A 14772-nucleotide genomic window follows, 5' to 3' on the forward strand; every position below is an offset into this window, starting at 1 on the left:
GAAAGGTTTTATACAAAGAAGAGGAAACACCAAAGTATTTTCCTCTCTTCTCTATCTTTTTGGTGTCCCTTTCCTTCTGCTGGGATTTCAAAGGCTTGTGTCTTAGAAGGTGTGAGGCCCTTGCATTCTTCCTGATGGCCCGTTTGCTCTGTACCTAAGTCAGCCTCCTGGGACCTCAGGAGAGATCACGATGATAGCAATTGCTTGTGTGGTTGCCCAGGATTTCATAACTTGTGGCGGCCTTTCTTGAAGATGTTATTTTCATACAAATAACATGACTTGGTTCTTTCAAACAGAGATATTTTCTTGGAAAACATAATATGAGAAAAGAGAGGATTTTCTCAGGAGTGATGAAGCAATTTGCTAAAGAAGAAGGGGGGTGGCAGAAAAGTGGTCAAAAGGAGTCCAGAGATGACAGCACAGTCTTGGAGATTGGAGAGGGAGTGTCTTTTCATACTATATAATCCTTGGTTTCTCTCTCTGTTGAGTCTCTTCTTGTGAACACTGTCTATAATTTCTTTCAGATACTAAGAGTCCAGCAAGATGTCTTATCAACAGCAGCAGTGTAAGCAGCCCTGCCAGCCACCTCCTGTGTTTCCACCTAAGTGCCCGGAGCCATGCCCACCGCCAAAGTGCCCCGAGCCGTGCCCACCCCCAAAGTGCCCTGAGCCGTGCCCACCTCAGCAGTGCCAGCAGAAATGCCCTCCTGTGCAACCCCCTCCACCATGCCAGCAGAAGTGCCCACCCAAGAGCAAGTGACAGCTTCAGCATCCATCAGGATCAGGAAAAGACAAGGACAATTGGCTCACCTCGTTCCACAGCTCCACTTTCACCTTCTCTTCAAAGCCTGCCTGGATACAGAAGGGGCTTCTCCCTCCTTCAGCCTGTAAAACGCCTGTGTGATTCCTGACAGCGAAAGGGTTCCGTCCTGAGGCTGTTACACTGCTGCTCTCCGGGAGGTAGCTGAGAAAGGGTGGTCCTCAGCTGTGCGGGCATCCCAGAGCTTCAGAAGAAAGAACAGCAGCTGTCTTCCTGGTGCCAGCTGAGGATTCTCTTGATGTCTTCTGTGTCTGTCTGTCTCCTGGGCAGAGGTTTCCATCACCTGGGCAGTTGTTACTTTTCTTCCATTTCCTGAATAAAGTAAAAATTTTTCTGTGATGGGATAAATATTTTCTTTCTTTTTAAACCTGCTTGTTAGCAATGTCATATCATCGTTTTCGGTTTACTTCTACCCTTCTTTGTTCCTACGGCTCAAGAGTCACAATCAGTGTTATCTGAATTTGGGGTCATACCAAAGGTTATTTCAATAACATTTCAAATCCTTGCCATTTTCCTTAATTATTGTTTGATTGATTTGAGGAAAAAATTATTTAACTCCTCAGATTTTAACCTCTCTACTACATTGTGGGGAATTCATGTTTACATTACCAACTTGTCTTGAGTAAAATTGAATGAATATGCGTAAATGAATTGTCAAAGTGCCTGACACATAATAGTACTCAATGAGGCATCAGAACACCCTTGTCTCCATCATCATCAACATCATCACCGTCACCAGCTCCACAACCTGCGTGTTTGCTGCAGCAGGAAAGTGGCTCAGGCAAGACCAGGATAGGAAACAGGAAGATTCCGAAACTTTATTAGTCTCTCGTATTCTGTGGCTCTCTTTCTTTCTAATGCACTTCATTTTTAGCTGATATTGCAGTTGAAGATATTTTTGGAATTAGTGGAGTATTCTGCATAAAATTATAGTAGTTCTGAAAACATGGGGAGCACAGAAGAAAGGGAAGTAATAAGGGTCCCTACGAGGGAAAGTGCTGCCTCTTCTGCATGTGAACCGCCTGCTCTTCTTACTCCAACAACCCGTCAAAATTCAGGGTCCTATCATGTATGTTCACCTCTGAAATTGCTTTGTTGAAGGTTCTGACCACACATTTGAAGAATATTTGAGTTTACACATTTATTTAGATACATTTGTGAAGTGACTCTTGCCATGCAGCTTGTTTTTCAGGTGCTGAGCCTACTAGTCAGGTAAGCTGAAGGAAGAGGGATATATTCTTTAAATATATCCTTTCTGTAGTCCTAAGTGTACATACACAGAAGAGTTCATTGAGATCACACACACACACACACACACGCATACACACTGATAAATGTACCATTATTTTTAAAAGCAACAAACTCTTTCTATTAAATCATAGTATACCTAAACATATTTAAGATTAAGAGGCTCTTTTTCATCCTACATCCTCCACTCACAAAGTTAGAAGTAAAGGACTCCAAGATGATGGAGCTGCACATGGAAGTAGAGTTCCAGATTACTCCTCAACCCTCATCAGACTGTGACATGAAGGAAAATTAGCACTGATATTTGAGAGTGTCTTTTACTGTAGCTAGTGTTATTTGTATTAATATAGAAATTGGTTTTTAAGTGGGGTGCTACCATAAAAAACCTCAACTATATGGCATAGACTTAGGAGTCTGCAGGGAGTTGGCAAGGAAATGGATATTAATCTGTAAAAATGGTGATACATGTTATTCAACAGCAAACCTTTGCTAAAATGGCAACTTTGGAGTCAGTCCGAATGTTGATTATTTGTTGTGTTCAACAGTATTTCAACAGACATATGTTCAGGAAATCATTGTCTAGTTTGCAAGCCAAAAATGACAAGAAAAAATAGAGCCCAGAAATTCAAAATCTGGTAGAATTAGAAGAGCTAGTGTTCGTGATCCCCTAAGAGTGATTGATGAGATGAGAAGTGGTTTTTAACTTTATATTCGCTCTCAGTTGATTGCAGCAACAAAGAAAAGAAATAGAAGTGTGTGGTCTTTCCACCTCTTGTGTCAGATAGTCTCAGGCAGCTCCATTGGGTTCAGAGAAAGGCAGTCAAATCAATCATGCCTGAGAATTACTTCTAGGAAAGGACCTGAGTGTGGTTAGTAGATCATAGAAATGACTGGAGGGTTGAAATGTATCAGACACCTGGTAAGTTTTTGAGAGAATTGATGACTAAATAAACTATGGCTTGAAATGAAAAAGACTTTGTTTTTTCAAGAATAGAACAACTTTCAAACCCTCCTTTCCTCACTTTCCACACCAGCCATTTCTGATGTCATCAATGCAGGTAACAAAAGGGAATTAACCTCTGGGGGATGGATACAGGGACCACAGATAATACTGGATGAGGGGTTCTCTCCCAGAGAATAGGATCAGGACCAAATAAAGATGAAGAGGAGAAGAAATGCAGAGATTCTCCAACTTTGTTTCCCTTTCGTATTATGGTGATTCTCTTTCCTCTCTTCCCCCAGCTTTATCAAGGTATAATACACAAAGAAAATTGTCTATATTTAAAATATACAATGTGATGATTTGACATATGTGTACTTTGTGAAATGATTGCCACAATCAGGTTAATTAACATATCCACAATTTGCATAGTTACCATTTGTCTGTGTGTGTGTGTGTGTGTGTGTGAGAGAGTGTGCTTGTGTGTGATGAGAGCTCTTAAGGTCTACTCTCTTATCAAATATCCAGTACCCAGCACGGTTTAGTAACTATGGTCACCAAGCATTACAATTCACCCCCCCCCAGCTTATTTATCTCATCAGTGAAGACTTGTACCCTTTGACCAACATCTCTGCATTTCCTCCACCCCTCAGGCCCTAGCATCCCCCATTCTACTCTCCATTTCTATGAGCGCAGCTTTTTATAGCTTCTCCAAGTGATACTATACAGTGTATGTCTTTCTCTGTCTGGCTAATTTCACTTTGCCATTTGCACTTCTTCTTTGGGGAAATATCTACTTAGGTCTTGTTCCCATTTTTTAATCAAATTATTTGACATTTTTGTTACTGAGTTGTATAAGTTCCTTATAGATTTTGGATTAACCTTTACCAGACATAAAGTTTGCAAATATTTTCTCCCATTATATAGATTGCCTATTTGTTTTGTCACTGGTTTCCTTTGCTGTGAAGGAGCTTTTTTTTTTCTATTTTTTCCGGCTTTATTGAGATATATTTGACACATAATATTGTGAAAGTTTGAGATTTACAATGTAATGATTTGATGTATGTGTATATTGTGAGGTGATTAATACAATAATTTAGTTGTCACAACCATTATCTCACATAGTTACAATTCTGTGTGTGTGTGGTGAAAACTTTTAATGTTTACCTCTTAGAAACTTTCAAATATACAACATGGCATTGTTAACTATGGTCAGCATGCTGTTCATTACATCCCTATAACTTACTCATCTTTTACTGGAAATTTGTACCTTTTGAGCACCTTCACCCATTTACGATGTTCGTTTGCACCACTGCCCATCCTGCCCTTGGAAACCACTAATCTACTGTCTGTTTCTCTGAGTTTGTTTCTTTTAGATTCCACATATAAGTGAGATCATGCAGTATTTGTTTTTCCCTGTCTGACTAATTTCACTTAGCATAATGCCCTCCAGCTTCATCCTTGTTGTGGCAAATGGTAGGATTTCCTTATTTATTACGACTGAATAATATTCCATTATATCTATCTATCTATCTATCTATCTATCTATCTATCTATCTATCATCTATCTATCTATCTATCTATCTATCTATCTATCTATCTATCTATCTATCTAACTATCTATACATCTATCTATGACACTTTCTTTATCCATTCCTCCACTGATGGACACTTAGGTTGTCTCCACGTCTTGACTCATGTGAGTAATGCTGTAATGCACATGAGAGTGCAGATATCTCTTTGAGATAGTGATTTCCTTTACTTCAGATATATAGCCAGAAGTGGGATTGCTGGATCACATGGTAGTTCTATTTGTAATATTTTGAGGAACCTCCATAGCATTTTCCATAGTGGTCATACCAATTTGCAGTCTCACCAAAAATGTACAAGCGCCCTTTTCTCCTCATCCTCGCTGACACTTGTTATCTCTTCCCTTTCTGATAATAGCCATTCAGATAGGGCTCAGATGACATCTCTCGGTGGTTTTGATTTGCATTGCTCTGATGACTTGTGACATTCGGCACCTTTTTGTTGCTATTGAGTTGCATAAGTTCCTGATATATTCTGGATACTAACCTCTGATCAGATAATGATTGCAAATATTTTCTCCCATTTCATAGGCTGCCTTTTCATTTTGCTGGTAATTTCTTTTGCTGTGCAGAATTTTTTCAGTGTTTAATTTTACTTGTTTATTTGTTCCTTTTACTTTTGTTGATTGTACTTTTGGTGTAATATCTATAAAATCATTGCAAGATGGATGTCAAGGGGATTTTCCCAAAGTTTTCTTCTAGGAGTTTTATGATTTCAAGTCTTATCACTTAAATATTTAACCCATTTTGAGTTAATTTTTGTGAATGGTGAAAGATAGGGGTCCTGTTTTATTCTTTTGCATGTGGCTGTCCAGTTTTCCCAACACCATTCACTGAAGAGATGATCCTTTCCCCGTTCTATGTTCTTGGCATCCTTGTCAAGGATTAATTGACTGCATATGCTTGGTTGATGTCTGGCCTCTCTATCATGTTACAGTGGTCCATATGTCTGTTTTTATGCAGTATCATACTTTTTGATTACTATAGCTTTATAATATAGTTTGAAATCAGGAAGTGTGATACTTCCAGCTGTGTTCTTCTTTCTCATGATTGCCTTGGGCATTTGGGGTTGTTTGTGGTTCCATACAAACTTTAGGATTGCTTTTTCCATTTTTGTGAAAAATGTCAATGGAATTTATAAGGATTGCCTTCACTCTGTAGATCACTTTTTGTAGTATGGATATTTTAACAATATTAATTCTTCCTATCTTTGAAGATTGAATATCTAGATCTCCATTTATTTGTGTCTTCCTCAATTTCTTTCATCCTGTCTTATTGTGTTCAGTGTCCAGGTCTTTCACGTCATTTCTTAAATTTATCCCTAAGTATTTTATTGTTTTCTATGCTATTGTAGACAGGATTGTTCTTAATTTCCCTTTTTGAAAGTTTGTTGTAAGTGTATAGAAACACAACTGATATTTTCATACTGAATTTGTAACTTTTCTAATTTGTTTATTAGTTCTAAGAGATTCTTGGTAGAGTCTTCGTGGTTTTATATAAGATTTATATAAGATATATATACATATAAGATTATGTCATCTGCATTCAGAGACTATTTTCCCTCTTCCTTTTCAATGTGGATTACTTTTATTTTTTTTTCTTGCCTAGTTGCTTTGGCTAGGGCTTTCAGTACTACATTGAAGAGTGGGGGTAGTGGGCACCCTTGACTTGTCCCTGATCTTGGAGGAGAAGCATTCACATTTCACCATTGAGCATGATGTTTTCTGTGGGCTTGTCATATATGGGCTTTATTATGTTGAGGTACGTTCCTTCTCTATGTAATACATGGAAAGATTTTTATCATGAAAGGATGTTGAATTTTGTCAAATGCTTTTGCTGCACCCATTGAGATGATCATATGATTTTTATCCTTCATTCTGTTAATGTGATGTATCACAATTGTTGATTTGTGTAGGACAAACTGTCCTTGCATCCCAGGAATCAATCCCACTTGATCATGGTGTATGATCCCTTTAATGTGCTTTTGAATTCTGTTTGCCATTATTATAGAAGGATAATGTAGAGTGAGCCTTATACTCAGATATAAAAAGAGAAGGCAGAAATTCAAGAAGTCCTGCAGTTTCTCTGAGAATATTAGGAATATCTCACCATAATTAATTCCTGTCTCTTTACGTCTGTTTCTTCCTTATTGTGTTGTGGAATCTTGATTTGCTGAGACTATCTTGTTCAATGGTATATACCATATACTAGTAAAATTTGAGATAAGATTTTGATTCAAGAGTTGGAGAAAATTTTCTTCTGTCATGTAATTTTTCTTATACTAATAAATCACAGTAAAACTCTTGGGAAATAAGGGACTGGAGACAGAGGATTGATCCTGGGGCTATCTGACTCTTAAAGTCCACAAAGCCAAGCTATTTAGATATTAGGTAGACGATATACAGATAGATAGATAGATAGATAGGTAGATAGATCTATTGATAGATAGACATAGGGTTCTCTGGGTATGTTTGTGTATGTGTTTGTGTAAAATATTCTGTATTTCATGTCTCAGGTCTCAGATGTTGAAACTTGGGGGAAATTTGATCGTTAGATGCCATTTTTCATCTGCGGCAGCACCTCAGGTAGCTGATCTTGAGGAACTTTGAGTGTTGAAGTTCACCTCTGCAAACTATAAAGTGACTCCTACTTGACACGTTGGGGATACAGAGCTTCCACGATTTGGGCACCTGCACTGTCATGATTAGCACCCTGTATGAGGGGTGTCATCAGTGGGAGAGTTTCAACATGCAACCAAGACTGGATTATCTGACACTAGAATACCATTTGAGCAACTAATTCTCAAATTTTGGATGACAGAAATCAGACATTTCTCTGAGGATTTAGGTTTTAGATGTGATGTGAAGCTATGGTGAGTAGCTAGTGACCTGCTGAGGAAAGCCCCTTCTCTATGAACCCTGAATAGCTCCATGTGAGCCATTTGTTCGTAAACACCTAGCCAGAAGGTGCTGAAGTGATGGCTCTGTAGCTGCAAGGTCATAGCCGAATGGCAATCTTGGCCAAAAGCTCTTCTTTACTGACAGGAACAATGACAGTTCTGAGAACCTAACCTGTTTAACCGAGGAGATGTGATGCAGGGCTGATTCAGGAATCCTTTACTTTCCGGGGCATAGCTGGTGACTGTTTCAGAGGTGCTGAGTGTATCCTCTTCCTCATCCTCCTCTTCTTTGTCATTTTCCAATTATAAAACCACATTCTTCAAAAGCTTCCTTATGATGAGGCCAAGACAATGAGGGTTGAGTAAAACCACTTTTAATGTCAAACACAGCATTTAGTCAGCCCCACTGGTTGCAGGAACAGTTAACAAAGATACGAAGGGACAAATCAATAAATGCATTGACCTCATGTCTTGAGTGACCTATATGTACCAAATGGGACAGAGAAGAGGTATACATTGGGCAATGAGATGATAATGTGGCAAGTTGAGGGGACTGGGAATTAAGAGAAGATAGAAAATAAACATGCAATTAAGTTTTTAAAATTGCTGTCATTTAAAGACCTAAAACGTGTGTAGAAAGAGAATTTGAGAAAGCAAACATATAAGATCAGCCTAAATTCATATTTTCCCCTAGATTTCTGATTTTAATGCTCTGATCTACCGAATTACAATAGGTGATTCTATGGTCCTAGTGGATTCCATGTGACGCATATTGGTACAGATAAATAAAGGCCACAAGAAGCAACTTTGTGTCCTGTATTTGAAGGACTTAAAGCATGAAAATAGAACGTGGAAATCACCATTTTACTGCGTGATTCTAAGGGCCATTGTGAGAAGTCAATTAAGATGATCTGCAGCCTGATCTCAGCCCATTTTAGAAGGAGAGGGAGACTAGATTAGCAAGTCATGGATCCAGGGAAATGCATTATAAGAAGAACTTGGGTTAAAGAGAAAGATGTGACCAGATAGCCAGGCTCTATACAAGCCAGCAGGTACAGAAAAACAGCAGCCAGCTCAAGAGGAGCAGGGCTGGCGGTTGTATGACTCAGGGAAGGTGAAGGATAGGAAATGGTGATCTTCCCTAATCAAGAGAGAGACCCTTTGACCACCAGTTAGGGAATCCCCCAAATTCTCCGCCTACCAGAAGTCACTGAAACTGAGAGGTGAGGTAGGACCTCTGTGACTCATGAGCTCTTAACCCAGGGAGGCGATCCGGGAGAAGTATATTTCCTGTTTCCAGTGTCCCTGTTGAGCCAGTTATGGATGCATTTGCATTTTGGTTGGGAAATTATTGGACAGGCCAATCTTAGGCAGCTCCACTTCCCCCTGGGTGGAGCGTCCAGCCCTATAAAGAGGTCCTCTGCTGCACCACTGCCATCCACCTGGGAGTCAAATCCTGATCTACTTTGGAGAACCTACCTGGTAAGTCTGATGTCTTGAGTTCCTCTGTTTTTTGGGGTTATCAAATGTTGAAGTTAGTCTGGAGACAGCAAGTTTGATGGCTCCAAAGGCATGGTCGTGGGTTTGATGCTACTTAGGTGCTAAAAAGGGAGTTCAGAGATGGCAGCACCATCTCAGAGATTGGAGAGGGAGTGTCTCTTCATGCTATATACTCCTTGTAGTAGGAGAGAAATCTCTCTCTATACGAGTCCCTTCTTGTGAACACTGTCTATAATTTCTTTCAGATACTGAGACACCAGCAAGATGTCTTATCAACAGCAGCAGTGTAAGCAGCCCTGCCAGCCACCTCCTGTGTTTCCACCTAAGTGCCCGGAGCCATGCCCACCGCCAAAGTGCCCCGAGCCGTGCCCACCCCCAAAGTGCCCTGAGCCGTGCCCACCTCAGCAGTGCCAGCAGAAATGCCCTCCTGTGCAACCCCCTCCACCATGCCAGCAGAAGTGCCCACCCAAGAGCAAGTGACAGCTTCAGCATCCATCAGGATCAGGAAAAGACAAGGACAATTGGCTCACCTCGTTCCACAGCTCCACTTTCACCTTCTCTTCAAAGCCTGCCTGGATACAGAAGGGGCTTCTCCCTCCTTCAGCCTGTAAAACACCTGTGTGATTCCTGACAGCGAAAGGGTTCCGTCCTGAGGCTGTTACACTGCTGCTCTCCGGGAGGTAGCTGAGAAAGGGTGGCCCTCAGCTGTGCGGGCATCCCAGAGCTTCAGAAGAAAGAACAGCAGCTGTCTTCCTGGTGCCAGCTGAGGATTCTCTTGATGTCTTCTGTGTCTGTCTGTCACCTGGGCAGGGGTTTGCATCACCTGGGCAGTTGTTACTTTTCTTCCATTTCCTGAATAAAGTGCAACATTTTCTGTGACGGGATCAATATTTTCTTTCTTTGACAATCTGCTTGTTGGCAAGATCATATCATCCTTTTGGGTTTCTTGCTATCTTTCTTTGTTCCAAGGCTCACGTCTCACAATCAGTGTTATCCGGGTTTGGGGCCATATCAAATATTATTTCTACGTCGTATCCAACCCATTTTGTTTTCCTCATTTATTGTTTGATTGATTTAGTCACAAACTGTCTAACTCCTCAAGATTTCAATCTCTCTACTACAAAGTGGGTAAAGTCCTTTTTACAATCCCAGCGTGTCTTCGGCATGAAATTGAACGTTAAATTAGTTGCCCCAACGCCAGACACATAATAGCACTCGGTAAGGCATCAGAGCATCCTTGTCTCCGTCATCATCAACAACCTCATCGTCACCCTCACCATCACCACGACCACGTTTGCTGCAGCAGGAAAGGGGCTCAGACATAACCAGGGTAGGAAAGAAGAAGATTCTGAAACTTTATTACTCTCTCATATTCTGTTGTTCTCTTTTTTTCTGAAGTACTCTATTTTTTATGTGATGTTGCAGATGAAGAGCTTTTCGGGGAGTAGTGGAGTATTCTTCATAAAATCATGGGCGTTCTGAAACCATGGGGAGCACAGAAGGAAGACAAGTAATACGGGTCTTTACAAGGGAAAGTGCTGCCTCCTCTCCATGTGAACCACCTGCTCTTCTCACTCCCACCACCCGCCAAATGTCAGGGTCCCATCTTGTATGTTCACCTCTGTAATTCCTTACCTCAAGGTTCTGACCCCATGTTTGAAGAATATTGGGGTGTACATCTTTGTATAGATTGCGAAGCTACTGTTGATATGTAGCTTGTTTTCTAAGTGCTGAGCCTACCAGTCAGCTAAGCTGTGGAGACAGGGATACGTTCTTTATATGTATCCTTTCTGTCTTCCTGAGTTTCCACACACAGAAGAGTTACTTGAGATCACACACACACACACACACTCCCTGATAAATGTAGCATTATTCAAAAAGCGACAGAGTCTTCCTCTCAAATCCTAGTATCGTTAGTCATTTTAAAATTAAGCAGATCTTCCCCTGTCGAAATTCTCCAATCAAATCATATATCCGACAAGGTGTTAATTTCTAAAAATATAAAGAACTCATACGACTCAACAGCGAAAAAGTGAACAACCGTATCGACAAATGGCCAGAGGATCTGAACAGACATTTCTCCAAAGAATATATACAGATGCCCAACAGGCACATGAAAACATGTTCAACATCACTAATTATTGGAGAAATGCAGATCAAAACTAGATTGAGAGCTTACCTCTCACTTGTCAGAATGGCTATAATTGACAAGACAAGAAATAAGAAGTGTTGGAGAGGATGTGGAGAAGAGGGTACCCTTATACACTGCTGGTTGTCTTTTCATTTTCTTGATGATTTCCTTTGGTGTGGATAACATTTTTAGTTTCACCTAGTCTCACCTGTTTATTTTTACCTTCGTGGGTTGTACTTTTAGTGCCATGTCTATAAAATCATTGCCAAGACTGATGTCAAGAAGCTTTTCTCAAATTTTCCTCTAGGTGTTTTATGATTTTAGGTCTTACATTGAAATCTTTAATCCATTTTGAGTTAATTGTCGTGAGTGGTGTAAGATAGGGATTCAGTTGTATTCTTTGGCATGTGGCTGTCCAGTTTTCTCAACACCATTTATTGAAGAGATGATCCTTTCCCCGTTCTATGTTCTTGGCATCCTTGTCAAGGATTAGTTGACTGTATATGCTTGGTTTATGTCTGCCCCCCCCCCAGTGTGTTCCAGTGGTCTATGTGTCTGTTTTGATGCCGGTACCATAGATTTTTGCTACTATAGCTTTCTAATATAGTTTGAAAGCAGGATGTGTGATACCTCCAGCTTTGTTCTCCTCCCTCAAGATTGCTTTGGCTGTTTGAGAACTTTTGTGGTTCCAAACAAATTTTGGGGATCTGGTTTCTAGTTCTGTGGACAAAGCCAGTGGAATTTATCGGAATTGTATTGAATCATTCAATCACTTTGGGTAGTATGAACATTTTAACAATATTAATTCTTCCAATCTTTGAACACTGGATATCTTTCCATTTATTTGTGTCTTCCTCAGATTCCTTCCTCCTGTCTAATCGTGTTCAGTGTCCAGGTCGTTCACGTCCGTAGTTAAATTTATCCGTAGGTATTGGTTTGTTTTCCATGCTATTGTAAATGGCATTGTTCTTTAGTTCCCTTTTTGAAAGTTTGTTTTAAGTGTACAGAAATACCACTGGTGTTTGTATATTGAATTTGTAAGTTTTCTAATTTGTTCATTAGTTCTAAGAGGTTCTCGGTGGAGTCTACAGGGTTTTATAGAAGATTTACCTAAGATGTATAAAGGATTATGTCATCTGCAGTCAGAGGCCATTTTCCTTCTTCCTTTCCAATTTGGGGAACTTGGATTTCTTTTTCTTGCCTAATCGTTGTGTCTAGATCTTTCAGTACGATATTGAAGAGTAGGGAGAGTGGAAAACCCTGACTTGTTCCTGATCTTAGAGGAAAAGCTTTCAGATTTCAGGATTAAGCATGACGTTTTCTGTGGGCTTGTCATATACGGCCTTTTTTATGCTATGGTACATTCCTTCTCTACGGAATTCGTGGAGACTTCTTGTCAGGAAAGGATGTTGAATTTTGTCAAACGCTTTTTCTGCATCCATTGAGATGATCATATGATTTTTATTCTTCATTCTGGTAAAGTGAAGTGTCACAGTTGTTGATTTGTGCATGACGAACCATCCTGGCATCCCAGGAATCAATCCACCTTGAGCATGCTGTGTGATCCATTTTTCGTGTTGTTCCTTAATTAGTTTTGAAGTGGGGTCCTACCCTAACAAACCTCCACTGTGTGCCATAGACTTAGGAGTCTGCAGGTGGTTGGCAAGGAAACTGATATTGGAAATTGTAAATATGGTCCTACTTGCTACTCAATGGCAAGCCTTTGCTAAAATGGCTACTTAGAAGTCAGTCCAAATGTTGATTATGTGTTGTATTCAGCAGGGTGTTTCAACACACGTATGTTCAGGAAATCATCTTCTAGTTTGGAATCCAAAAATGGAAAGAAAAATGTAGAGCCCAGAAAGTCAAAGTCTTGTAGAATTAGAAGAGTTGGTGCTTGTGAGTCCCACGAGGGAGCAATGAGATGTGAAAAGGTGTCAAACTTGAAGCTCACTCTCAGTTGACTTTAACAACACAGAAAAGAGGCAGAAGTCTGTAGTCTTTCCACTTGTTGCGCCAGATAGTCTCTGGTAGCTCCGTTAGGTTCGGAGAAAGGCAGCAAAATCAATCAGGCCTGAGAATCACCTCAAGGAAAGGATCTGAGTCTGTCCGCCCAATTATAGAAATGACTGGAGGAATGAAACGTATCAGACGCCTCGTAAGTTTTTGATGGAATTGGTGACTAAATAAACTACGAACCGAGACCACAAAGACTTCATTTGTTCAAGAATGGAAACAACATTCCAACCCTCCTGTCCCCACTTTCCACACCACCCATTTCCGATTTGGTCAGTGCAGTTAACAAACGGGAGTTCCCTTTAGCGGGGTGGATACCAGGGCCACAGAGAATACTGGCTGAGGCATTCTCTCCCAGAGAATAGGATCAGAACCTAATAAAGGCAAGAAGGAGAAGGAATGCAGAGAACCTCCAAGTCTGTTTCCCTTTTGTTTGATGGTTCTTCTCTTTCATCTTTTCCTCCAGCTTGATCAAGGTATAATACACAAATAAAAGTGTGTATATTTAAAATGGACAATGTGATGTTTTGACATACTCGTACTTTTTGAAAGGATTACCACAATCTGGTTTATTAACACATCCATCACCTCACATATTTATGGTTTCTTTGTGTTGTGTGTGTGTGTGTGTGAGTGTGTGACGAGAACGTTTAAGGTCTACTCTCTTAGCCAATATCAAGTACCCAGCACAGTGTTACTAACTGTAGTCACCAGGCATTACATTACAAGCCCCAGAGCTTACTTGTCTCATCACTGAAGACCAACGTCTCGGCATTACCTCTTCCCTTCAGGCTCTGGAAACCATCATTCTACTTTCTGTTTCTATGAGTTCAGCATTTTCAGAGTCTTCAGGTAAGTGATACCATACAGAATTTGTCTTTCTCTGTCTGGCTCATTTCACTTGGCATTATGTCCTCAAGGTTCATCCATGTTGTTCAAAATGGAAAGATTCCCTTCCTTCTCAAGGCTGAATACTCTACCATTACATATACTTTATATATATATATATATATATATATATATATATATATATATATATATATATATATATAGTATGCACACACACACACTTACCACATCTTCCTTCATTCACCTGTTCATGGACTCTTGATTGTTCCTATATCCTTGCTATTTTTATTAACGCTGCAAGGTATGTGGGAGTGCTGATGTCTCTTCAAGGTATGATTTTATTTCGTTGACTATATAGTCACAAGTGGGATTGCTGGATAATACAGTAGTTCTAGGTATAATTCTTTGAGGAACCTCCAGACTATATTCCATGGTGGCTGTACCAATTTACCCTCTCATCAACAGTGTTCAAGGGTTCTCTTTTCTCTACCTCCATGCCGACATTTGTTTTATCTTATCTTTTTGATAGTAGCCATCTGTTAGGTGTGAGGTGATATCTCATTGTGATCTTGATTTGCATTGCTCTAATGATTAGTGATGTTGAGAACCTTTTCACTGTTATTGAGTTGTATAAGCTCCTTATATATTCTGGATACTAACACCTTATCAGATATGTGGTTTGAAAATTTTTCCATTCCGTTCATCGTTTTTTCATTTGTTAATTTCCTTTTCTTTGCTGATGATTTTTTTTTTTATTTTTTGTGGTCATGTTGGTTTATAA

General features: G+C 39.9%; 1 protein-coding gene across 1 annotated transcript; it reads left to right on the top strand.

The window, feature by feature from the left end:
• Window positions 1-543: 543 nt before the first annotated feature.
• Window positions 544-759, top strand: LOC101388867 (uncharacterized). Its single transcript, XM_087419403.1, has one exon. It carries the CDS (start codon window positions 544-546, stop codon window positions 757-759), a length of 216 nt encoding a protein of 71 aa, XP_087275529.1.
• The last annotated feature ends 14013 nt before the right edge of the window (window positions 760-14772 follow it).

The sequence above is a fragment of the Ceratotherium simum genome, chromosome 2, assembly GCF_057802395.1.
Source record: "Ceratotherium simum simum isolate JZ-2026a chromosome 2, ASM5780239v1, whole genome shotgun sequence".
NCBI classification, from domain to species: Eukaryota; Metazoa; Chordata; class Mammalia; order Perissodactyla; family Rhinocerotidae; genus Ceratotherium; species Ceratotherium simum.